The sequence below is a fragment of the Sapajus apella genome, unplaced genomic scaffold (assembly GCF_009761245.1).
Source record: "Sapajus apella isolate SASKATOON/1434 unplaced genomic scaffold, GSC_monkey_1.0 scaffold6, whole genome shotgun sequence".
In the NCBI taxonomy this organism is placed as follows: Eukaryota; Metazoa; Chordata; class Mammalia; order Primates; family Cebidae; genus Sapajus; species Sapajus apella.
The window spans coordinates 76,934,618-76,961,175 of record NW_022436946.1 but is presented as its reverse complement, the minus strand read 5'-3'; the positions used below and the strand labels follow the sequence as shown (position 1 = coordinate 76,961,175).

The 26,558-nt window shown below is 37.4% G+C and overlaps 2 protein-coding genes and 1 long non-coding RNA gene across 5 annotated transcripts in view; 1 reads left to right on the top strand and 2 right to left on the bottom strand.

Moving 5' to 3' along the window:
* LOC116549751 overlaps positions 1-26,558 on the bottom strand; it is a 197,854-nt gene that overhangs the window by 73,558 nt on the left and 97,738 nt on the right. The gene's annotated exons all lie outside the window — the stretch shown is intronic.
* Positions 1,107-5,797, bottom strand: LOC116549750 (proline-rich proteoglycan 2-like). The gene is made up of 2 exons (XM_032275574.1): positions 5,336-5,797; positions 1,107-1,323 (listed from the first exon to the last, which is right to left on the bottom strand). Exon 1 carries the CDS (start codon positions 5,787-5,789, stop codon positions 5,415-5,417), a length of 375 nt encoding a protein of 124 aa, XP_032131465.1. The 5' UTR covers positions 5,790-5,797; the 3' UTR covers positions 1,107-1,323; positions 5,336-5,414.
* Positions 5,484-19,005, top strand: OGFRL1 (opioid growth factor receptor like 1). Of its 2 annotated transcripts, none has more exons than XM_032275572.1 (7): positions 5,484-6,113; positions 10,057-10,143; positions 10,295-10,373; positions 13,055-13,133; positions 13,231-13,297; positions 13,413-13,558; positions 18,110-19,005. In XM_032275572.1, the coding sequence occupies exons 1-7, from the start codon at positions 5,880-5,882 to the stop codon at positions 18,768-18,770; spliced, it is 1,353 nt and encodes a 450-aa protein (XP_032131463.1). In that variant the 5' UTR covers positions 5,484-5,879; the 3' UTR covers positions 18,771-19,005. The 2 variants fall into 2 exon arrangements, with proteins under 2 accessions (XP_032131463.1, XP_032131462.1); XM_032275571.1 differs by having other exon boundaries at positions 5,485-6,113; positions 10,292-10,373.

The following is a 26,558-nucleotide window of genomic DNA, read 5'->3' as shown; positions in this document are numbered from 1 at the left end:
CACCTTGCATACCTGCTCCTGGCCACTCTGGCCTTAGGGGCTAATATTGTTCTTGTCTGGGGCCTTTGTCCATGCTAATTCCTTGGCCAAGAATGCTCTTCTCTCTGCTCTTTGTCAGGCTAATCTCTCTCCTGTCCTTCGTTTTCTTCCCTTTTATGTCACCTCCCCAGAGAAATTCTGACTCCCAGAGTAAAGCCAAAACCCCATGATCTCACTTTGCGTTCATTGTACTTACAATTTCTAATTATGTTATTTTTGAATTTGCTAAACTGCTGTCTTCCTTAATATATTCTAAACCCCCTAGGTCAGGAGCTCTCCTTAGCGCAAGGTGACTTTCTATAATGGATGCTGTTGAAAGAAATTAAGTGAGAATAATAAAAATGAATGAACAAATAAACACCCCCAGCAGTACACGTACATCATATCCTGCTACTTTTTGATAAATTTGATTTAGAAGATTTGAAAGACCACACGGGTTCAGCAGAGTCCTGGCAGCAGTTTAGGTGCCAATGAGGGAATTTAATTCATTTGCTACCAATATTTGATAGTAAAATATTTGACATTTTATATCTACAATAAAAAAAATGCACCTCCATTTTAGGAGGCTGGAGGTGGGCGAATCACCTGAGGTCAGGAGTTCGAGACCAGCCTCACCATCTCTACTAAAAGCACAAAAAATTAGCCATACATGGTGGTGCATGCCTGTAGTCCCAGCTATTCTACTTGGGAGGCTGAGGCAGGAGAATCGCTTGAACCCAGGAGGCAGAGGTTGCAGTTGGCCAAGATGGAGCCATTGCACTCCATTGAGAGACTCATCTCAAAAAAAAAAAAAAGGCAGAAATCTCTTTGCTACTACAAATTCAGTTTAGTTGAAATTAGACATATGTGTATTTACTTCTGCATCTCATTTAAAACAACCTTGAAAGCTTTGGTTATGGTACACAGGAATTGCTTTAATTGGGTCATTTCTTTGAGAAGAAGGAATTTTAAGGAAGAGGTAATGGAGAGCAGAGATATTTTTGCAGCAAGCCTTATAAAGATAAAAAAAAATGCAGAAAAACATGGATTGCACAATTGCATTGTCCAAAAAGGAAGAAAGATTTTTGTAAGAGGGACTTTGGTGATGTTAGCAATGGGTGGGGATACAGGAGAAGATATCTCAGAATCATACAAGAAGTATAGAACATTTGCAGAAAGGAAGGAGGAAAAAAAACAATATATACAACATATTATTAACTTCTACCTTAAAAAAGGAAGATCCTGGGAATTTCCAGCAGGTCTTGTCTGGTCAGAAACTCTACATGAGTTTACACATGCTGCATCCTGCATGAAGATGTTGAGTTAAGGTGCTAGGAGGAAACTCCAGTCCAGGCCCTGCTCACTAAACCCTGGAGGAAGGGTATCTTATTCTCAAGAACACCAAGTTCCCATGGGTGCTAGTAGAGACCCTTGGCTATAGTCAACGGAAAAAAATATTACAGCATGTTATTGTTAATTTCAGATGTTTCTTTAGAGAACCATCTTCATGGTATCACCCAGATACATAAGACTTATAAAGAGACTTAGACTCCCACACAATAATAGTGGGAGACTTCATCAATATTAGACAGATCAATGAGACAGAAAATTAACAAGGATATCCAGGACTTGAACTCAGATCCCAAACAAGTAAACTTAACAAACATATATAGAACTCTCCACTTTAAATACACAAAATATACACTCTTACCACATCACACCTACTCACGGGCTTAAATGAAATATTGGTTGGCTGCTTGTTTGTTATTTTCATCCCTAATTTTTTTTTCCTGTTTCCATGATTAAGCATAAAAGAGGTTTTCAATACCCATTTTTAGACTGCATTCTAGCCCAGGCAATAAAGCAACACTTCTGTTCTCTCTTCTTCTTCCTCTTTCTTCCTCTCCTTCATTCTTTTTATATTAAAAAAAAAAAAAAAAAAAGAAGAAGACGACCCTTCATGATGTGGCCTTGAGTCACTTTCTCAGCTGTATCTCCCCTCTCCCTTATCATGCTGTCATCCAGCTACCAGATCTGCCTTCCAGACTGAAAGGTTTATTCTGACAGCTATTGGCACTGCTGTTGGTAGTCAGCCCTCAGCTGTCATCCCTTTTCAGAAAAAAAAAAGAATCATCTTCATTATTTTTAAGATAGTACTATTTTTTTCCTCCATAGATTTCAGGTTCTTGAGAATTACTAGGAGTTAACTTCTGAGGTTGGAGATAATGGCCCTTGATCTGCCCTTTCCTTTTATTTGAAAGACTCTCAAATTATGTAATAAAATTTTGTTCATGTTCCTAAAACAGAATTGTCTATAAAAGACAATCAAGATATGCCAGATACATTTGGGTTTCATCCAAAAATGTTTAGTTCCTGAAACACCAGTTCCTTTGTAAGATGGTCTCACGCTTTAAAGGATCTCATAACAAAGCTGAAAACAGTTATTTTGAAGTGTGGCTATAGTATCTGCTTAATTTAGAGCAGATTCTACTTACAGGAAATCAGAAACTATATTATACTCCATTGTGGTAATAGTTTCTCCTTGTTCCATACATGTTTATATTACTGTTGAATTATATGTTCTTTAAAGACATTGGATGAATAATCATTACAGCTAAAATATATTGATAAATTAATAGATGCCTGGCACTGAGCTAAGTGACAATTTTTTTATATGAAGCAAAGGTATACTTCTTTATTATTGACGCAGGAATGTTAAACACTGAAAGGTAGGGATAATAAAGTTCAGGCACTTGAGAAGGATAATTTCTGTGTTTAGAACCTTGGGATGACAGGCCTTCAGAATTAACTTTAAAATAATACATAGATTAGGCACAAAGTGGTCATGCTTAGTGCTTTAAACTTTTAAAATTAATTATATAAGGTTGGTGTTATAATTCATGTAAAAGGATGTTCTTTAGAAAATATATTGCATGATCTGGCATATCATTTATGGTCCTGATAAATGATAAAAACTGATACTTTTTCAAAAGTGGTATAAAAGGTAAGGATTTAATTGCAGTAGTTTCTTATATGTTTATATGCACAAACACAGATAGGGTTACACAAATACTTCTCACCATTTCATCATCTACTGATGTATCACAAACTACTGCAAAATTTAGTGACCTACAGCAACAATCATTTTATTGCATTTCACTCTTCTGTGGGTCAGAAATCTGAGCAGGGCTTTGCTGGGTAGTCTCTTTATTCCATGTAGGGTTGATGGAGGTCACTGAAAGATAATCAGCTGATGGATGGGTTGGTCTGGAGGATTCAGTAAAAAACCAGTGGAATTCAACAGGGGATACTAGAAGGCGGGGCTCAGCTGTCATGACCAAAGGATGACCAGAGGCCACATACAAGTTGCCTTTCTAGTATGGCAATCTCAAGCTAGCTGAACTTTTGACACGGGAGCACAGGGCTCCAGAGAAAACATTCCAAGAGACCCCAGCGGAAAATGCAAGTTTCCTTATGGTTTAACTTAGAAAATCCTAGAATATCACTTCTTTCATATTCTATAGTTAAGCAAGTCACTGAGGCCAGCTCCTTCAAGAGTAAGGAACAAGACTACTCAACGGGAAGAGAACAAATAACATACGGCCAACTTTATTTAGTCTGCATACATCTAGACCAACTGATGAAGTGTCTGGAACACAACTATCCATAGGCTCTCTACATCAACAATCTTGGAAGACTTAAGCCTGGATGGACAATGTCTACTTCTGCATCATGTTCTGGTCTTCTGCCCATGGAAAAATCAATCAAATCCCCAGCTTTGAGCAGTGGATTCCTGTGGTACGTGGCTGCCCCACATCTTCTACTAAGCCATTATGACCAAAATGTTTTTGTTTTTTTAAAGAAAGAGTCTCACTCTATCACCCGGGCTGGAATGCAGTGGCCCGATCTCACTCACCGCAACCTCTACCTCCCAGGTTCAAGCCATTCTCACGCCTCAGTCTCCCGAGTAGCTGGGATTACAGGCACCTGCCACTAAACCAGGCTAATTTTTGTATTTTGTGGAGATGGGGTTTCGCCATGTTGGTCACGCTGGTCTTGAACTCCTGACCTCAGGTGATCTGCCTGTCTTGGCCTCCCAGTGTTGGGATTACAGGCATGAGCCACTGCACCCAGCCAAAAAAGTCTTTTTGTGTATCCTGTGTCTATTTATTAGTTTCAGAACTTTTCCCAGTCATAGGATCACAGAAGGTCAGAGCTGGAAGGGACCCCAGAAATAGTCTGATTTCATTTTACAGATGAGGAAGTTTAGGTTCTTGTGACCTAAAGTCAGAAACTGCTTAGTGACAGAGCCACAGCCTAGATCTCCTGTTGCAATGCATGAAGAGCTTAGGTAATCCTGATTTATCCATGGAATAGGCAGCCTATTTACCTGATTCTTCTCTTAGAAACAGTCCATCTACCATGATTTGCCTTCCTACTTCATCATGAAGCATTTAAAAAGAAACTATTCATTCCAACTTCAACAGTTTAATCAAGTATTTAACTCATTTTTTCTCAGTCCATATTTTAAAATGTTTACTGAGCATCCATGAAGTTGACAGCACTGTCCCTAGCACCAGCCTCTGCAGCTGAACAAATAAATACAGACACACTTTCAGATGGGGGCTGCCTGCAGAGATGCTTCCCTTCTAGTTAGAAAGTAAGAAGACACATTTCACTATAGTCACTTTACTCTAGGTCACATATTTGATTACGCTACTTTATCTTTAAGAACCTCTCTAGGTTGGGCCCAGTGTCTCACACCTATAATCCCAGCTACTCTGAAGGCTGAGGCAGAAGAATCCCTTGAAACCAGGGGGCGGAGGTTGCAGCAAGCCGAGATCCCATCTCTGCACTCCAGCTTGGGCAACAGCGAAAGACTCCGTCTCAAAAAAAAAAAAAAAAAGAAAAAAATACTTCTGTAACACAGTTCCCTAACCTCCTTTGTTTGCAGAACAGACGAAAGGGCCAAGTCTTCTTCCCTTAGAAACAGCCCATCTGTTCAAGGATTCTGAGATTTTTGCCTATCCAGAGCATCAATTTGGAATGGGTGTAAGACTACCCACAAATCAATGTGATGGTCCAGTTGTTACTGTTCCTTTTCTTGCACCAGACGTTTGCTCATTAGATGAGGTGACTGGTAGCTCTGACTTTCTGGACCACAGGACTCTAGGTGGTTGCCCGAAGTACAGTTGTGGCAGCTGGTATTTCCTGTTTATATGGTGCCCGGGCACCATTAGCTTTTGTCTTCTGCTGCAGCTAATGTGTCTTTCTCGTGGGGGAGGGGTAAGGGAAGGGGGAGGGGGACAAGACCCACCTCTGACGGTGACACCTCCTCGACATCACGTCCACGCTGGTACTCAGCTCCCGGAACTGGGCGGGATCCCTCTTCCCGCTCAGCTGGGAGATGCCCCAGGCGGGCATCCCCGGCTCTGGGCGGCCAGGGTAGCAGCCCACCCCCATCCACTCCGGGGACCTCCAGGGGCCGCGTGAAGGCAGGTGTTCCGGGGAGAACGTGGAAGTGAGGGGGTACCCAGGGCTGGCGGTGCTCGGTTGGGGGCCGCAGTTGGCTCCCCCGTGGGCTCTGGGCCAGAGCCGCTCCCGCCCATGGGGAGGAGAAGGAGCCGGATGGGCGGGTTCAGGCGCGCGCGGCGGCGGGTCCCGGGGCCGCCGGCTCCTCCCCGCGAGGGTGCCTGTCCGCCGCTCGCCGCGCTGAGGCAGTGCGGGGCGGGCGCGCCTAGGCTGCCGCCCAGCGCCCTCGCCGCGGCCATGCCCGGGCCCTAGCGCGCCTGCCGCAGCCCGCGCCCCGCAGCCCCGCAGCCCCGCAGCCCCGCAGCCCCGCGCCCGCCGCCGCCTCTTCAATGGGCAACCTGCTGGGCGGGGTCAGCTTCCGCGAGCCCACCACTGTGGAGGACTGCGACTCCACCTGGCAGACCGACTCGGAGCCCGAGCCCGAGGACCCGGGGGCGGGCGGCGGCAGCGAGGGCCCGGGGCAGGAGCCCGAGCAGCCCGCGCAGTCCCCGGAGCAAGCCGGCGGGCGGCCCAGCGCCAGCCCCGCGCCGGACGAGGACGCCGAGGCGGCGGGCGCCGAGCAGGTACGTGGCCCGGTGGTGGCCTCGGGTTGGGTTGGGTCGGGCCGGGGCGCCCCAGACAGGGACGAGCGCCCAGCCGCCCTCGTACGGGGAGGACAGGGCGCTGGGCGCTGCTCGCCTCTGAGACCCGGCCCCTCGGTGGAGCCCGGGGGCCTGCCGGGGCCGCCCACTGCCGGCCTGGGGCCTGGCCGAGGGCACGGCGGGGAAGTCCCTCAAGGCAGAATCCAACTTGAATGGGTGTTTTCTTTGCCTCTGCAGCGCAGCTGGGTTATGCTAAGGTGGGGTGGGAGGAATCTGTCTAAAAATAGAGGATTGTGACAACCCCTCTAGTGAGTGTTATTGGGAGAAAAAAAAAATTACTCAGAGTAAGATGGGGCTACAAGAGCAGGCAGCCAGCGCTCTCCTCCTACAGTGGAGGCTAAGCCGTCAGAAGTGTGGCCCCCGTTTGAGGTTCATACGTCACTGATCTGCCCAACTCAGGCCTTTCAACCTAGGATTCAGGGCACTCTTCACGAATCTTATTTCACCAGAAGACTTGTTGATCCAACTGTGCTTGAACCATTTGACTAATACAGCTTGGAGAGGTTAGTCAAACGATAAATAACCCCCTTAACCTCTGATGGACTGAAAATAATCAGGAACTTTTAAAAGGAGGAAATACATAGCCGACCCTCAGAAGAAGCGTGTACATCCTTGAGGTGGTTCAGGTTTGCCGCTCCGCATTAGGCCCTTCTTTTTATCAGCTATGGGCAATCGAGATTGGACTTCGGATTCCGTTTTCTCAATGTGACCACAGGGTTTTGGGGGAATTATTACCTCAATATTACAGCTACTGCTGCCTCAACCATCTTGATGAACAACTGTTTATGATTTGCTCCTTACCTAAATGAAGTCTTAGTGCAGGCTCTGTGCTAAACGTGCTGTTTAAATGAACTACAATTTTGCGGTGGGGGTTTGCTGTGTGGTCTCCGTTTTAGAGAAAACTGAGGCTTAGAGAGAAAAGAAAACTTGCCCAAGATCATTGAGGGAGAAGATGATGCAAACCTAAGTCTATCACTAATATCAGAGCCTTGGACTTGTGGAATTGTGAATTTCCATCTGCCCCTGTGTCTGGTTTGCTACTGTTGTTTTGCATTGCTAATTCAATCTTATTAAATTATTAGATGCTGCATTCTCATGTTTTTCCCTTCCATTTGTCTCCCAATTAAGTAACCTCCTACAGAAATTTGGGATATCAAAAAACACCAGCTAAGATTCAATCCTGCTAACCAGGTCCGTCTATATGAAATTTTTAAATAATGTTTCAGTCAGTTCATTGCAACTCCAGTAACTAGTACACTACACCATCCCTCCCTATTCCCTTTTAATGGTTAATTTTTCTTGTTAGTATCAACAGCTGACTTCCAAAAAAAAAAAAAATCTGCTTTTCAATTTTGCCTTTTGACTTTCAGCCCGTTTGTTGTCTCTTCCTTAGAATCAATCTACTTGCAGGTAATACTGGAGCTACTTTTAAAGCGTATCCCAGATGGACTCCTTCACACTGCTTCCATTACATCATCCTAGTCCCTCTGAATATTGGACAAATGATGGTGACATTAACGAAGACAGGGAAGTCTAGGGTGAATGTAGCTTTAGAGGTTAAGTCAAAGATTCTCTTGAGTTTGATATCCTATTAGACATCCAAGTGGAGTTGTTGGATAGTTATTTATTTGTTGGGTAGTTATATTACATCTATGAAAGGAGACTTAGTCCAGGACGAGCGTCCTCAGCATCTGAGATCAATGGTGTTTAAAGTCATGGGAAGATAAGGGGTTATTAAGGTATGATGAGGAATGAGGGCCCTGGGCACCCCTCCATTTAGAGCGTATGAAGAGGAGGAGGAGCCAAAAAAAAGGAGGCTGACAAGGGGGGCCCAATGAGACAGGAAATAAACTAAGAAAGTCTAGTATCCTGTAAGCCAAATACTGACAGTGTTTCAGGAAGGAAGGATGCTTTAATTGGCCCAGTGCTGTTGGGAGGTCACCTGAGGTGAACATTAAGAAATGGTTTGGCAAGATGGAGATTTATTGAAGTTCACAAGAACTATTTTGTTGGAGTGCTGAGGACAAAAGCCTGATTGAGGTGGGTCATGGGAAAATGGGGAAATAAGAGAAGGAAACAAAGTCTGGGCAATTCTTTGGTGGTGATCTATAAGAAAGGAGCAGATATATGGATCTGTAATTGAGGATAGACTTGTGTCAAGGAAGGTTTTGTATGTTTAAGATCCAGAAGAGGGAAATTTTGATGATCCAGGGAAGATGAACAATATGTTGTTGAACAACAGAATCCTTATTTGAGCAGGTGAAAGAGGTCTGGGTAGAGTCCAGAGGGAATAGGGGTTGTAAGAGCAGGAGCAGATGCTGGCAAGACAGTCATTCTTACGATAATCCTGAGAAATAGGTAGGGCATGAGTCATTATCTTTATTTCACAGATGATAAAACTAAGATTCAGCTAAATGATTTGCTTAAGGCCTCACAAATATTAAGTAGCAGAGTTAAGATTCCTCATCTTCTGACTCCAAGTCTTGGGCTACTGCTACTACACCAAGGTTCCCATACATCCTTCATTTTTAGTGTGACAGATTGATTCAGACCTGTACTTGCAACCCAGAGCCTGGGATTCTTGTTCTTCCACTATCACTGGACTCTGGGTGGTGTTCAACTTCTCTAAGCCCCGATACCTTGTTTCTAAGATGGAAACACAAAACTGTCAGTCAGGTGTGTTTGAATCAAATTAAATAATATACAAGTAAGTGCTTTGTAAACGGAGAGTGCTTTCTATACAAATGTAGGATGATGATTCATATGGTTGTAGTTGAGGCTAAATAGATTCAGAAACTTGCTAGGCAGAGCTATTTTGAAACGTGTGGCAAGGACCAGAAATCAAGCTTTTCCTTGCTTATGTAACATGAAAGAGTAATTAATGTTAAGCATCAGAAGATTTGGTGTTGAAGTAACTCTGTACTCGTAGTAATAGTGAGAATCATCCATTTCAAAACTGTGTGAAGATTACTTAGAGGATGCCAGTCTGTCAACACTGACGGAGGACAGGGGTTGAGGAGAAAATAATTTGGGGCAAAGCTTTTAATGACTCTTAAAGGTCTAAAGTTTTTCTTTTTAGTCATTGTCATCAGCACTTTCTCGTACATCATAATAGTACATATAGGGAATGCAAATCGATTATATTAACCTGCATCTTACACTTTAAAAATCACTTCATGGTGATAGAAATTTTGCTTAGAGTTTAAATAGTATGAGTAAACTACCACATAAGTTATTTCAATTGGACATCATTCCATTTGAGAGCATTTTATTGCTTTGTGTGTATATATTTTAAATGTTTATATCACATGATTATTCATGCCTTTGTGTATTTGTCAAGGTGTTATAAAGGATGGAGTTTAGAAATCTAGTTTTGAAATCCTTTCTTTTCATAAATATTACTTGACTTCCAAGTACAGCTAAATGTTGCAAATTTAATGACAATTTTCTTTGTAGAATTGATTTAGTATCTTAACACATTCTTAGTATTTTGTAAAATATTCTAAAATAAGTTTTATCATAGAATCACTTGCACAATCATTTGGTAAATGTCTTGAATTCCTTTGAGTTCTCTTTCTGATAGATATTGATCCATAACATTGGCCTCTATAGGTTTTTGGTTAATAATAAAGTGTTTCATTCAGTAATATATCTTAGAACAAATGTTGTTGGTTCAAATAAGCAAAATAGAATGCTAATATTACTAGTAAGCATTATTAAAGGAACATTTATAATATTTTCATCAATTTGGACAGATTGACCATTTTCAGGCTTTATGGATCGTCATTATTTTGTTTGTTCTAGAAATTTCTTGCTGAAATTGTCTTGCATCAACATGTAAATGGAGTTTCACTTTTTATTTCAGGGTGATGATTCCACTGAAGCAACGGCCAAACCAAAGAGAAGTTTTTATGCTGCGAGGGATTTGTACAAGTACCGACACCAGTACCCAGTAAGAGTATAGAATATTATTTTCTAAAATGTAAACTATTTTCCTTCCGTTTTTAAGTGTATGGTGCGACTGAGAAAACATGCATGAAGGGTCCTTATACCTATACTATATTTCTATGTTCTGGAGATTGATCTATTTTTTTCTTTAGCAGAACTTCAAAGATATCCGATATCAAAATGACTTGAGCAATCTTCGTTTTTATAAGAATAAAATTCCATTCAAGCCAGATGGTGAGTAACATATACTTGGTAAATTGCATTAAATAATCACATACACTTGGTTTATTTTGTGGTTTATTTCATAGATTGGATTTACTTTGCTCTGCAGTCTAATATGTCCCCCATGTCCTAGATCATAGGCCTGTGAGCATGCACTTGGTCAATTCTGGAAGAAGAGCTACGGATTAATGATACCTTCCCACCACCTGTTTTCATTGCTATTATCTGAAAGACAGTAGGGACAATCTTCGTCAAAGGAAAAGAGAGGAGATATATAGAACCATAGAATTTTAGGTTATCAAGGAACATTGGAGAAGATCAAATTCAGCTTTCTCATCTCAAAGATTAGGTCAGTAGGACTTAAAGCTTAGATGACTGACTTGCACGTCACTCAATTGCAGGTTCCAGAGTCCACTGTTCTTTCCATTGTACCATAGCTGAAAATTATTGAGAATGTGATTGTAAAGTGCTGTTTGTATTTAGAATTATCTTTCCTGCCAGTTTTCAGATTCAGGTTATCAGTAATCTATAGCAATCCCTGTTTGAAGTTGCAATATTATGGGGAAAGAATGGCAGATACAGTAGATCTCCACCCAACTCTGCCAAATACACTGGTCTCCTTCCCAAACTCTGCAATTGCCCTCATAGGATCTTTTCCAAACCCATAGTGAGAAAATGCAGCTGCTATGGTAATAGACCACAACAGCACATATTTCACTGACGCATCATGCTATGGTTCATGGTGGTCATCCTAATTTTATCCAGGTCACTCCCACAAAGCTGGCTTCTCTCCCAAGAGCTTTTTTCTGTGTGAAGTGGTCAGACTACCCTGGCTTCTGCTATTTGCTCTCAGTGGAAACTGAGCCATTTCCATAGCAATGTTAGTCATGGAATGAAGGTGATAGATTGCAAGGCTTTTAAGTGGCAGGACCTTGCATTCTTTGGTGAACTAACTCGAGGCAAGGAGTCTAAAGCCTGGATGGAGTTTGGGCAGAGGGAGTCCCAGTACTGTGTACTGACAGACTTACCAGTTGGGAGTTAATATTTGAGAACATTGCTGACCTGACCAGTTCTATTTGTCTTCGACTTGCTGGCGTGTCAAAAGTCGGCTGTGATTTGGAGGGACACCTCTGGATAAAATTGCACAGTTGTATTTACTAATGATAGAAATGTGCTGCTTTATTTACCAATGGAAAAATATTGATTAAATTACTCATTTTGTTAGGACTTGGGGTAGGAAAATCTTTGGAAGAAATGCAATGATAGATTGTTGATTTCAGTCTGATGTAAATTGCATACAATTTACTGAAAAGAATACCTTTAAGTATTAAAAAGTGTTGAACATAAAACTATAATATTTAACTATTTTTGTATCTAACTAGGGAATTTATTTTTTAAGCTAATATTTTTGGTAATCTTTATTACAGAGTTTGTTTTGAAATTTCATATGATTGGTGGGGGTCAGAAATTTTAGTTAAAGTCACATAAAATGTTATTCAAGTTTATAAATTATATCAACTCACTTTCCTCCCTAGTACACACACACACACACACACTCTCTCTCTACTTGCAGTAATCATCATCTTGCAATGGTATATTTTACTTATCAGGCAAGAGGAGTAGTAGTTGGAAAGGAAAACAAATGGAAAATTAGAGGAAAATGGTTTCAACCTGCCAATAAAGCCTACAATACGATTCAAAACAACTTTTTACCAAACCTTTTCAGAGTGGGCCTCAACTGTAAACTGGTGATCTCTGGAGGAAACAAGAATGAGATGAGTTATGTTTGGAGAAATATCATATTGCTGTGTTTTTTCTATAAGATTGACTAAATGGCTAGTCAATTGTAAAGACCTTGACAGACTTGGGACCTAGGAGGATTTTGTTTTTGCGAGTTCTTGTAGGGGGAAGAATGGACGGGGTAAAAAGGGCTTACTTCTTAGAACCAGAAAAACCTATGTTCTACTCCAGGATTTACTTTAATAGTGTGTGACTTTGAACAAATTGCCCAGTTTCTTCGTTATTAAAATTAGGATCATAACACTGGGAGCTTTCTGTGAAGACTAAGCTGGATAATGTACACGCTGTGTAATATGGGCACAGCACATAGTAAGCACTTACAACTTTTTTCTACATTTTTCTTTTCTCCCTTTCCTTCTCCTTTGTTTTCTCCTCATTTCCTTTCTTCCCTTTCTACTCCCGTCTTTCTTTTCCCCTAGGATACATTTCATTTTGATCCAATCTAGTCTTTAAAGAACTATATAACTCCTAGGCAGGGATTGGCAAACTTTCTATATAGGGGCAAATGGTAAATGTGTTAGGCTTTGGGAGCATTGGGTCTATATTGCAACTACGCATCTCTGCTATTGGCCACAGACAGGACATAATTGTGAATGGCTATATTTCAATAAAACTTTATTTACAAAACAGCTAGCAGGCCACAGTTTGCCGACCCCTGTTTTTGAGTACATTGTCCAACAGAGCCTTCTGCAATTTGAAGTGCCATTTTAAAATTAGATGTATTATATAACTGAGTATATGGGCGTAGGGTATTCATCTTTTAAAAGCATTTTTCTTCTGTGCTACTAATTAAATTTAAGCAAGTTTTAATATAAAACTCAAGTGATTCGAATTTTAAAATGTCTTCACAATGTTTTAAATGTCTGGTTCATTTTTAAATATTTACTATTTAGGTGTTTACATTGAAGAAGTTCTAAATAAATGGAAAGGAGATTATGAAAAACTGGAGCACAACCACACTTACATTCAATGGTTAGTTACATATTATCTATCTTGAACCATGTCCTATTTAATCATTTATGTTTTCCAGACAACGTTAATAGAAAAATTTTATTTTTTTAAAAAATAGGCTTTTCCCACTGAGAGAACAAGGCTTGAACTTTTATGCTAAAGAACTAACTACATATGAAATTGAGGTAATGCAAGCTCATTTCATTTTGTACAAGGTGGCCAAATTAATACCTGCTGTTTTACTGTCCTTGTAGCTACTGCATCATTTCAGCTGACTTTTTTCTTCATTTTTTATATTAGGAATTCAAAAAAACAAAAGAAGCAATTAGAAGATTCCTCCTGGCTTATAAAATGATGCTAGAATTTTTTGGAATAAAACTGACTGATAAAATTGGAAATGTTGCTCGGGCTGTTAATTGGCAGGAAAGATTTCGGCATCTGAATGAGTAAGTAAAGCCCCTGTGATAAATCAAGGGCCAGCACAATTGTTTTCCCTTGGTCAGACTTCTCTATGAAACACAGGAACATCTAGAATGTGAGATGGGCCCAGGAATTTGGATTCAAAAGCTAGTCTGAAATGCATTACAATCGTGTACCCTATTCTAAAAAACAAAACAACAGCAAAAAGGTACAAAATTCTAGGTAGAAACACAGCTATTCAGCTTCAGATCTGTTTCTCCCTGAAACCTTCCTACTGCCCACAGCCAAGTATTGCCTGTCTCCCTCTTCCTTATGCCACATTTTTTTTGTAGTTTATTGTTATTGCTTGTGTACAATTTTGTGTATCCCTTCTTGTAGGCTATAAGCTTTGTGGGGCACAACCTGTTTCTGAGCATAATGCTTTCTTAGATTAAATTCATGAATTAAGCCTATGATGTGTAAAAATCATTTTACAAGAATGAGATGGGCCAGTACTTTTTCTAAAACAGAAAATTACAGTTGTCTTTTCACTGTTAGGTTAAAAAAACTCATTTTTGGTTAAAATTTTCTTCATAAGTTTTGCAATTTATTAACAGTTTATTTGGAATTCTTTTGCTGTATACATTTGCTTGGATGTTTATAACTTTTATTAATACTCATAACCAAAGTTTATTTTTAATATTTTCTTCATGTGCAAACTGTCCGTTTTTCATTTTAATTATATTTAAATTTTAACTAATTACAGTTACATTTAAACTAATTATAGTTTAATTATTTATCAGTGCTGGCCTATGTAGCCACCAGCTTTAAAGTACTTTTAAGCATATTATATAATTAGCTAAACTGAGCAAGTACTGAGAACAAAAAAATTATAACCTAAGTAATTTTTCTTTGGCCACAACAATCTGAGTTTTGTGCATCAGCTAACTAATTTCTGTGTGTTTTTATAGATTGCTTTGGTAAAATGGGTATAAACATTAATGTTAAGCCTTTTTACTTTATTACTTATAATCAATAATATTAAAATGGTAGTTTGTACTAATACACTAAACATATGGGCATAAAGCTTTATACTCCTGACCCATTAACTCATAACTCAAGTTAAATTTGACTTAAATTTATATAAATAGGGCACTTAAAGCATAAGTATATATACCTCTACCTAAGCAATGCAGGTAGCTCTGGGCAAAGTTTCTAAGCACTTATGTTACACTGTGAAAAATCTGTATGCAGGCAGCTTGTTGACATGAAAGACAACAAAAAGAAAAGTAAATCTTTTGAAAGGATTTGATAGTACCTTATCTTTCATGTACTTAACGACTATCATTTTAGAGACTCACGTCAAGCTTGTTATTTTTGATTGGAATAGGAACCTTGCATAGTAAATTTTTGTGGAATGAATAAATAACAATATGGTCTTCAGCTTAAATCTGAGTTTTTTTTGTCATATCATCCGATTTATAAGTTGTTTTTTTTTTTTTTTTTTTTTTTTTTTTTTGCGGAATCTCGCTCTGTCTTCTAGGCTGGAGTGCAGTGGTGCGATCTTGGCTCACTGTAACGTCCGCCTCCCGGGTTCAAGCAATTCTCCTGACTCAGCCTCCTCAATAGCCAGGATTGCAGGTGCCCACCACTACACCTGGCTAATTTTTGTATTTTTAGTAGAGAAGAGGCTTTATCATGTTAGGCAGGGTGGTCCCGAATTCTTGACCTCAGGTGATCCTCCCACCTCAGCCTCCCAAAGTGCTGGGATTACAGGCATGAGCCACCGTGCACGGCCACACGCTCTCTTTTTAAGGCTGTAATTAAACAATTTCCAGGCTTGAGGCAGGGGAGGGAGCCTGAACTAACAGTCATTTCTTACTCCTCTGCCCCATCCTGTCTCTACCACCTATACCATTTTTCCTTTATGTGTTGCATAGGCTTTTCCAGCTGTGAATTAACTGCCTTAGAATCTGCCAGGAAACACATTTCTTCTCTAGTTTAGTTGCAGAAAAACCCTTTATTGGCTAGATTTGAACAAATGATAGAGGATTCTATGAAAATGTCTATTCTGTTTTCTTCTTCAATTTGGTCCTTTTCTGACTTATTCTTAAATGTCATAACTTATTTGTATTTTAATGTGTATAGCATCTTGAGTAGTTTAGAGTAGGCAGGGAACTCAATATATTTATAGTAGCTAAGCAGAAGGAAAATATTGAATCAAAGTGAAATAAAATAACATTGAGTGAAAAGTGACCTTGACTAAAAGAGGCAAAATATTTTCAAACATGAGAATACAAATATGCGGACCAACCACTAAGATGTGTTTTCAATTTTGTTTGTAATCAACTTGGATTACTGAGCCATATTTATACCCTGGGATGCTCTCTAACTTATTTTCTGTTTCCTGGTTCTCACCTTGTATGTCTTCTCTCTTTACCTACCTACCTAGTCTTCCTGCAATTTCAACACTATTTGCTACTCTTAACCTCTGTGTGGAACCCCAGCTTCTTTCTTTTGCCTATTATACAACGCTAAGATGGTTTATGCACTGTAAGGGTTTTAGCCACTCTTCTCTGTACCATTTAGTCTTCCTCTGTACCATTTGTGACATTACAAATCACACTGAAACACCCAGTTGCTTTATTTTATAGTTTTGTTCCAGGATCCTCATCATCATTTTTTAACCCAAGTTTTTGTCCTTTTATACTGTTGTGTAAATATTTTTAATTGGAGAATATATGGATATAGTAAATATGTACAGAAACTTTAACTTGAGCATTCATCTAGGATTGGCTATATAAAACTGAGCTGGTTGCAAATATAGTAAATTTTGTTTAGTCATAGAGCTCCTTTTTTAAAAAAATTAAAAATCTTCTACCTTTCTATACATCTTTTTCTGATAGACATATGAAGCAGATATTGCCCAAGGGTTTTGTCACTAAGTTTTTAGAGTATGCAAACTCCATAGGAATGTAACAACTAAGTTGCTCCTGCTGTTAGTGACACATTGTCTTAATTTTACCCAAATTTATATTGTCTCAAGTGTTACTTCCTATTTAAAAATACAGTTGTATAAAACTGAGACATCTGTGCTATATTTTACCCTCTGGGCTTCAGAATTGAATGTTAAGACAATAATTTAGTAAACATCAGAAGATGGAAGATGATGAACTGTTTGGCTCAGCTTTTCCAGTGTTTGGTTAGTGTGAATCATTAAAGTTTTTGTTTTGTCCAAATAAACTTTCTCATTGAAATGTAAGACCACAGAACCTTACCCTCTTATCCCTTAATTCATCACCATCTTTCTTCCTCCTTCAAGTAATTTGCTAATTTCTAAGTAAAATCTTTAAGCATTTTTGGAAGTTAGGACAGGTATATATAATGTTTGTAGAAAGTTCCATGTCTGAGGTATGAAGTGGGCTTTAGGAAGTTAAGTGATGGTTATGGTTATGTGGGAATACTGGGTAAATAAATACCTGGGCTGTTGAGAACACCTATGATTAATACATGTAGCTCATGATTCTTTTAGACTTCGTCCAGACATGTGTAATAAAGATTGAGCTGAGTGAGGTTGGGAAGTTATATCATGAATTGTGACAAAATAGATTTGGAAAACATTCATCCAGTAATGGCATTAGTTTTGTGTTAGAGAGGAAAGATGTTAGTGTAATCTGGAGAAAAATGTACTCTTGGAATCAAGGCCATTACAAATAAGATTTAAAATTATCAGATAGGGAAAGAGGAGGAGAGAATGACCCGGTTTTGAAGAAAATTAAGTTGGGATAAGTACAAATATGGTGGTCCTTAATACCATATCTTTAAATACTAATAGTTTTAAAAAGTATCTAGTACTTAGTAGGTTCTAGATACTCAGCATGTGTATCATCTCATTTGATTCTTATAGCAGTCCAGTAAGTTGCGGGTCATTTTCCCCATCTTACCAATGAGGATATTGAGATTTAGAGAAACATAGTTTCACTTAGCTGCTAAGTTACAGAGCCAGGGTATGAATTCAGGTTAGACTCTGAAGCCCATGTTCTTAACTGTTAAACTATGCTCTGCTAAATACGTCAGTTTCGTATACTTCATCAGAACTGTTTTAGCAAAGTAGAGTGTTTCTTGCTGCTGTCCTTGTCAGTGGCTTATGTGGTGGATTTTGCTGGTCAGCGGGCACTATAAATTGCACCAGTCAGCTGTTAGCTAATGTGTTTATGTTTAGCAATGGTTACCTGTGATGAGTACAGTACATTGATGTTGGTACAAATAAATGCTGTTAGATCATTCATCTTCAGTGTATTTTCAGCAATAAACAATTCAACAGTGGTAATAAGTATTTTTCTAATATGAAGAACTCAATAGGCAAGGAAGTTTATTTTACACATTTGACTTTCACATAGATTGGCATTACATTGTGGCATAAGGCTTTAATATCTACTGGTTTATTCTTAATGATATCTAATATGGCTTTAAAAAGTCATTACATGGCATATTTCCATAGCTTACATTTCCATAAAAAATATTTTCCCAATAGTTTTCATTATCCTGTTTTCCTACACCGAGATCCCCCACTCATTTTATTCAATCTTCTCTTCCAGGTCCCAGCACAACTATTTAAGAATCACCCGTATTCTTAAAAGCCTTGGTGAGCTTGGATATGAAAGTTTTAAATCTCCTCTTGTAAAATTTATTCTTCATGAAGCTCTTGTGGAAAATACTATTCCCAATATTAAGCAGAGTGCTCTGGAGTATTTTGTGTATACAATTAGAGACAGAAGAGAAAGGAGAAAGCTCCTGCGGTTTGCCCAGAAACACTACACGCCTTCAGAGAACTTTATCTGGGGACCGCCTAGAAAAGAACAGTTAGAGGGAAGCAAAGCCCAGAAAATGTCTTCCCCTCTCGCCTCCAGTCATAACAGTCAAACTTCTATGCACAAAAAAGCCAAGGACTCCAAAAATTCCTCTTCAGCTGTTCATTTAAATAGCAAAACAGCTGAAGAAAAAATAGTGGCACCAAAAGAGCCTGTGGAACAGACAGACAGGACCAGCCCAGAGCCCAGCAATGAAGCTGCCAAGCCAAGAAATACAGAGGACAGTAATGCTGAGAGTGTGAATTCTCAACCTGAAAAAACAGTTACAAATCCCACAGAAAAAAAGGAGAGTGCATCTCCTGAAAATAACGAAGAAGGTGAAAATCATAACCAAGACAGTGAAAGTCCTGGAAATACAAATTGCCATGAGGTTGTACTAGTACAGTGAATCATCAGAAAACCCAGAAGCCAGTTTAGGTTAGAGGGGAAAATAACGGCTGTATCATTTATCCTAAAGAACAGAGACAAGGTCACATTTCAAATTTTAGCCATCTGTGATTTCTGTCATAAGCATTTTATTGTTGTGTTTTCATTTTGGATGACAATGAATTGAATATCTAGTAAGGAGATTTAAGACAAGATCCAATAAATAAATATATTCTGTAATGCTTTTAGGATGTAAATTTTCAAATTCTGTGTATACTAATTACTTTGAAAATGTTTTCAGAATATCTAGAAATTACCATGAAGTATTTTGTATACAAAATATATTCTTTTGAAAGTCTACGTGAAGAAAACCAAGAGGATAATTTCATTGGATTGCCACACCTTTACCCAATTTATGGCTTAAAAAAAAAAAATTGAGACAAAGTCTGGCTTTGTCATCTAGGCTGGAGTGCAGTGCTGCTATCTCAGCTCATTGTAACCTCGACCTCCCGGGTTCAAGTGATTTTCCCCGCTCAGCCTCCTGCGTAGCTGGGACTACAGGCGCATACCACCACACCTGGCTAATTTTTGTGTTTTTAGTAGAGACGGGGTTTCACAGTGTTGGTCAGGCTGGTCTCAAACCCGACTTGGCCTCCCAAAGTGCTAGGATTACAGGTGTGAGCCACTGTGCCTGGCTAATTATTATTGTTATTGCTTTTAACAAAGAGTTTGATCTTTTCAAATGTATTCAGAAACTAATTTGGATTCTTTGATTCGAGCACCTCAACGTGTTTATTTTTAGATTCTGATAAGTGAAATAGATGGCCTTGAGGAGCTCTGACCTCCCCAGCTCATCTGTCAGTCCTGCTGTCCTCACCTCTTTGCCTCCTTTCACGCTTACCCTTGAGCTACCATCTTTGTCAGCTAGCATTTGTGTTTCTAGTGTAATTGGCCCTCCATATCAGAGGTCCAGCATCTGTGGATTCAACCAACTGCAGAATGAAAATATTTGGGGGAAAAATTGATGTTTACATCTCTACTGCATATGTAGAGATGTAACCATCTTTTTTTGGTCACTATTCCCTAAACAATGCAATATATTGTCTTTTTTTGTCATTATTCTATAAACAATACAGTATAACAACTATTGACATTATATTGTATGTATTAGGTGTTTTATAATTAATCTAGAAATGATTTAATTTACCTAAGGGACTTGAGCATTCCTAGATTTTGGTAACTGCAGAGGGTCCTGGAAGCAACCCCCCCCCCATAGATATGAAGGGACAACTGTATACATTAGGATGATCTATATGGAAATCTACATGGAACAGAGTATGACTTCTAATTGTATGACTTCAAGATTTTGCTTTAATAAGATTTTAAGCAGTTTATACTGAAAACAAACAAATTTTGATTGAAAAGTTCAAGAAAAAAAACTTAACTCTTTGGCTGTTCCATATACATTTGTTGGTTGATTCTGAATGGAAATGACTGAAGAATTAAAAAACAAATTATTCACTTCTAAAAGTCATGCTTCTTGCACTATGAACAAGACAGTCCCTTAAACCATTAATGTCAGTGTTCTATGGATTATGAAATCAGTAATGTTGCTTAGTCCAAATGTGTATTTTTTAAAAAGTATAGTTTTGTGTATCTCAGAGTTCTCAAACTTCAAATTGAGAACAAATTTAAAAGTCCATATATGCAGCACTAGTAAGCACTTAATATGTTACATAACACTGGCTAAGAACAATTTTTTTTCTATGTTATTACTATTACAAATCAAAAAACACTGTGATAAGAACTTCAAAGCATACATAGAAATACAGTTAAAGCAATGAATAGATGAAAGGTTTCTACTTTATTTCATTTAGAAAGGAATTAACTTTGTTTTCAGCTTTTAAGAAAAGGTCTATTTATTTTAATTCCCTAGGGAATTTGTAATATGTCCTACTTCATATCACATATCATTTTCTGTTGCTTCTATTGAGCCACGTTTCCTGCAGTGGATCTCTTAAAAATAATCACACTTATAGCATGCCTTGAAGTTTACATGGTACATGCTAGTTGCTTAACTAATTTTTATATGAAAAAATATAATTTATATGAATCTCAGTAGCACTTTTGTTGTATATCGTATTCCAATTAGTATGGAACACTTTCTCATTTTTACTTCCCATAATATGCCAGTTTCGCTGTCTAGTGTTTTGTGAGTATTAGGATTTGGCAATCTGCATTTTCATTTCAGTTTGTATTTTACATGCAAGAAAAACATGGACCCTCTTATATGGTGCTTGTTGTAGCAGTGTCTCCATAGAGCTCAGTAAATAGTTTTAACAAGGTTTAGAGGAGAGAAGACTGTCAAATTAGCCAAATTGTAGAAACACAAATAATTTAATTCAAAGTTAACTTACCAATTTTGTATACAGGATAAAGTGTTCAGACCACTTTCTAAATGCATAATACTAAAAGATTGTGACCAGATATTACAATATTAATAAAGTTAGCAGATACTAAAACCAATGAATGTAATCTGAATGACTTAGAAATTGTAGTATGTTAGAGCCCTTATGAGTAGAAATGTTTCATTTAGCAATTTAACTTTTAGAATATTATTCCTACTTAGGATTTTGATTAGATTAGACCGTTAAATTTGAGAATATTTAGCCTCATGGGGAAAACTTCCTGGCATCCATCTTAAATAGTGGCATTTTCCCACTATGGTGTTTTTAAATGCATATTCATATGTAACAGTGTGTTTCTTACATTTCATCTGTAAATAATTTAATCATTCAATGGAGAACAAGGATAGCATTCCTTTTGCAGATAAAAATTGAGTGTCTAGAAGTTTTTTCTATTAATAGTGCTTTGTATGTTAGTTTTTAAAACAAGATCTATATACATGTATTTATGTGTGTCATATGAAACAGTTCTCTGGGTTTAACGCCTATGTTTTGTATTTTTAAAAACTACCGTATGCTTGCAGAAATTTATCAAGAAGCTGTTACAAAAAATGCAGTGAAGCATGACCAAATAGCTAGAAATATTACTGAATCTACAAATATATAGTCTTGACTGTTGTACTGTGGAGTGCAAGGATACTAAATACTGGCTAAAATATGAACTTGTATTTCATGGCAAATAGATGTTATATCGCTTCATTAGTCTAGAACATTTCTAATATTTTGTGCTTTCATATATCAAAGGAGATTATTTGAAACTATTTTGAGATACTGTAAAATGACATGTAGTTATAAGATATATTTCTGTAAAGAGTTTATAACATGAAGATTATACCATTATACATTTTCATACTCGATCTCACAAGAAATTCAAAAGAAATGATAAACATATTTTCACCTCTATCTAAATCAAGTCTAGTTGTCAGCTCAAAAATTATGTTGTATAGTTTTAAGTTTAGGTTTTGGGACTACTTTTTTCCAGCTTCAATGAGAAAATAAGATCTACAACTCAGGAGTTACTAGGGAAGTATTTTTTTTTTTTGCCAAGTATTAAAAATATAAACATATGAAAATGCCATAATGCCTGTCATAGTCATTGTTTCCTATTTTGTCAGATAAAATTACCCCGATTCTAGCTTTTATACTTCAATCTGAGTGAAAGTATGATCTGGTGAAAAGGAAAAATAGCACAGTGTTACATCCGAGTTACTCTTTGAAAAATCATAGTAAATGAAACTCAACACTGAGTGGTCAAAAGTTGTTTTAACTAATGGGGGGATAGTATTTGGTTAATTATTTTAATGTTAAATTTTCAAGTTATAGAGTTATATTTCAGTATTCATCCATACTGAATAATGAAACATTTTTTAAACTATAGTTGAGACTCTAAAGCTTTATTTTCTAATGTAAGATACAGAGGATATTCTTGATCTTGCTCAATTGTAACTGGATCTACAGGTTTTTGATGTCTGTTTGGGGTGAGTGGTGATCCTCTGTTGTAGGAATGTTTTGAAGATTTCTATTTTGTTTTCCACTTAGGAAATTCCCCTCTCTCATTTGGGGTATATGTGTTAAACATAAGGTAGGTTGTATTTAGACATGCTAGAATCATTAAATGTAGGTGAAGTTGTAGAGAAAAATGGCCTGGGTCAATGTAGGATCTAGAAAATTAGGAGTGTACATTTGTTGTTTTTTTTACATTTTGTACTGTTTATTACAAGAACAAATTTGTGTGGGTAATCTCTAGGGTAACAGTGAGTACTACCCTGCTCCTGCATTCTAGTTATCCAACCCACCTAGCAGACTGTGTTCAGAGACAGAGTGTTTTTAGAAATCCCTATTACTGAAGTTAATAATATAGCTATAAACATGAATGTCTGGAGGTATCCAGATGTGCCTTAACAAATGTAAATGATTTTCATTCTGAAGTTTGCATTTTTACTCCATTATAAAATCTCATCATTGGGAACTTTCCAAACCATGAATATCAGTTCTTTTGATGGAATTTGGAGACATTGCTATTTGGGACAATAGCATCAGTTCATAAAGAAGTGTACTCACCATGTTACATTTATTTATGCTTTTTGTAGTTTAGCTACATACCATAATTTTCATCTTAAACATTCCTTAGTTACTGCAAGTAATATTTGTTTTGCTGCTTCTTAGATGTAGATGGATGCAGAAATGGAATTATATTAAAGAAATTATTAAAAGTTTAATTCCAGTAGACGGAGAAATCAAGCTAATCTGAAAAACTTTTATGTTGTCATCTCATTACAATCATTTTAAAAGCATTATTCTTGCATTTTTCCTAGGTTAGAGTGTTGTCATTTTTTCCTATTCTGTTGTGAAGTTTGTATCAATTATTTGAGGGAAATAACTTTAATATGTTTATTTTCCTGAATTAAAGTTTTCACGTAGAGAATACAATGAGATGTTTTGTGTTATGACTCAGACTCTGGCTGGAAGTAGAGTTCAGAGAGGGAGAAGGGACAGGAATCACTGTGGGTGTCTCAGGAAAGTGGCACCAGGGCTGGGCTCCACCCTTCTCCCTTGGCATGATGGGTCCCCAGATCCTCTGGATAATGAGGGTGAAAAGGTCTAACTTCTGGGGAGGAAGAACCATCTTGGACTCCATACACAATTTTGATGGGTATCAGTTCTCATAATATCTGCTATAATTTTGTAATTTAGAAACTTGTAAGCAATTGAGCACTAGTAAATTATAGTTATATCTTAATGATCTTGGGAAACATTGAAATGAGTTTTCTCTTCACCCCTATTTCTTTAAAAAAGGGAAGTTGTTCATTTATAGCTGTGTATTAATATAAAAATTTTTATAAAATGATTAAGAGAAAAAGCAGTAATGATCACTTACTGTGCTAAAATACCTTTTTTTCTAAAAATAACCTCTAGGGCTTTTCATAGTTTTCCTTTTTAAGTTATAGTTTGTGGAACAATTTACATTAACTAGAGAAGTTAGATATATAATAAGCTTTGGTACTAAGACATTTACGTTCTGCACTCATTAGTCAAATGGACATTTTTTTCCAGTGCTAACAGATTTTGTTTCATGTGAAAAAAAATACAAATGAAATAAAAGTCTAGAAAAAGCAACAGGAAACTCACCACAGAAATAAAGACATAACCCTTGATAAGTGCCAGAATTATTGGAAGTAGGTAACGAATTATTTAAAAAAGCTTTATTGTGGGGCCTGCTTTAAGAATCAGCTCTGTCTTTGTGCCAAGGAGATCAGGTATTGGTGTGCAAACAGATCCCATTAATACTGTCATGTGAGCCATGAATTCCACTTAATCTGCATTGAAGCCTTCCAGTAGACTGATAGATGTTATCAACTACCAAGTTTAATTTCTTTGCCTGTGTGTACCAACAGTTAATAGTTTTACTAATAAGTTAAATTGATGGACTGGCTGCAGATAAGAGAAAGACTCAGTGACAGGTGGTTTGTGAGTGAAGTAACTCTTCCACCGTGTCAAGAGTTGACAGCATATTAATTGTGTGGCATTATAATTGTGAGAAACCAATGAGAGCAAAAGATTAGGTCCTTTGATGAGCATTTTCCTCCTGTTTTTAAAAAGGGCTTCAAATTGTTTCCTAAGTAAGGTAATCTTTCTTTAGTATTATCTAATAAGAGGGACAGCAGACTCATTTGGAAACTATTGTGTCCCTTGTATTTTAAATGTTTCAGGAAAATGGCTAAATTGTTACAAACGTGTGATTTACTTATAACATAAGCTCTGATTCTCCAGTGGCCACTGGGCCTTCTCTGTGCTCCGTATTCAATTGCAGTATGAATTACAGAATGCTGTGCATGTTTGTTAGTACCAATACCATGTGTATGTGGTAGAAGTTGTAACCAGTTTCTGGATCTGTATGGTACTATAAAATACTTATTCTATAATTCTGTAACTGTATGGCAATGTTATGCCAAAAATGTATAAAGAATAGTTTGTTGCTTACTGCTGTATTTTAAAATATTGTTTCTAAAAGAGTTCCTTTTGAGTAATTATTTTTATTAACTATTGCCAAATATATATTCTGTAAAACTAATAAAAGCCACTACGTCTTAGGTAACATTTTAGCATTGTGCTAGAGTACATTATGGTGATTTTGCATGATTAAAATATTTTTAAAGAACCATAAAAACGTGACTTTGTTTTCCTGTCATTAAACATGTATTTTTTTATGATTAATGTAAGACTAACATTTTTTTATCTTCAAAAATAAATATTGTGAAGGGTGATTATATGAAGTTGTTTTTATTGTGCAATTTTACAGAACAGATCACATATGTAAATACTTTGATGTTTATTGTTCTCTCTTGTGTAATCCAATTTTAAAAGTATTTTTCTTACAGATAAATGAGTATGAATAGCTAATGAAGACGAAAGATGTTTTTCACTTAAGTGGGCTAATATTTAAGTAGTCAAGTTTTTGATTAAGAAAAAATGCAGTTGCAAGATGTGAGGAGGTTGCTTTAAGAATCACGGGACAATGTAGACAAAAATGAAAAGCGTAAACATTTGAGCTTGGCTGCATTCTATAAGCAGAAAAAGAGGTTGAAAAAAGAACTAAGAATAAGTTGTAATAAAAGTGAAGTCAGATTGTGCATAACTGAGAAACTGATAGCGAATAACAGCCTCAGTGGTGATTAAGCATGATTTTAACTTCAGTCTTTTGTATGAATGGTTTAGTTGAAAAGTGCATATGTACAGTCATTTTCATAAGGGAAGAATAGATACAGTCTGGTAACAATAGGATTTTTCTTTTCCCAACAGATTGAATGTCTCAAGATACCATAAATTCCAAGGAAAATGGAGATTCTTAGGATAGTAATAAATGCAGGACTGAGCCTGCACTTCTGCAAGAATGTAAATTTCAATATGGGAGAGATTTTGGGAAAAGATTCATAACATTTCCTTATTTTAATCCTAAAGTGGATGCAAAACAGATAAGGTGGTATTTCAGGCATGTGGGAAATCCCAGCCTGGATCAAAATGATGACAGGCAGTTTAGGCTTTGGTAATGGTGATTGGATGAGCTTTCAGACTAACGTGGGGAACAAGGAAGGATTATCCTGCCCTTGGGATTATCCCCATGATTATGTAGGATTAATTGAAAGATTTTAAAATAGGATACTAGAGAGACAGATTAGAGAGCATGGATTCAACTTGACTATTCAGGAAAACTGGATTTATTAATTTTGCTACAGTAGTTAACATTCTATTTTTATCACTTTATTGCATATTCAACACTAATATACAAATTCTTCTCAAATGGTATATATTTGTTATTGAAATAGCTAGTTTTATCTACTCTCAGC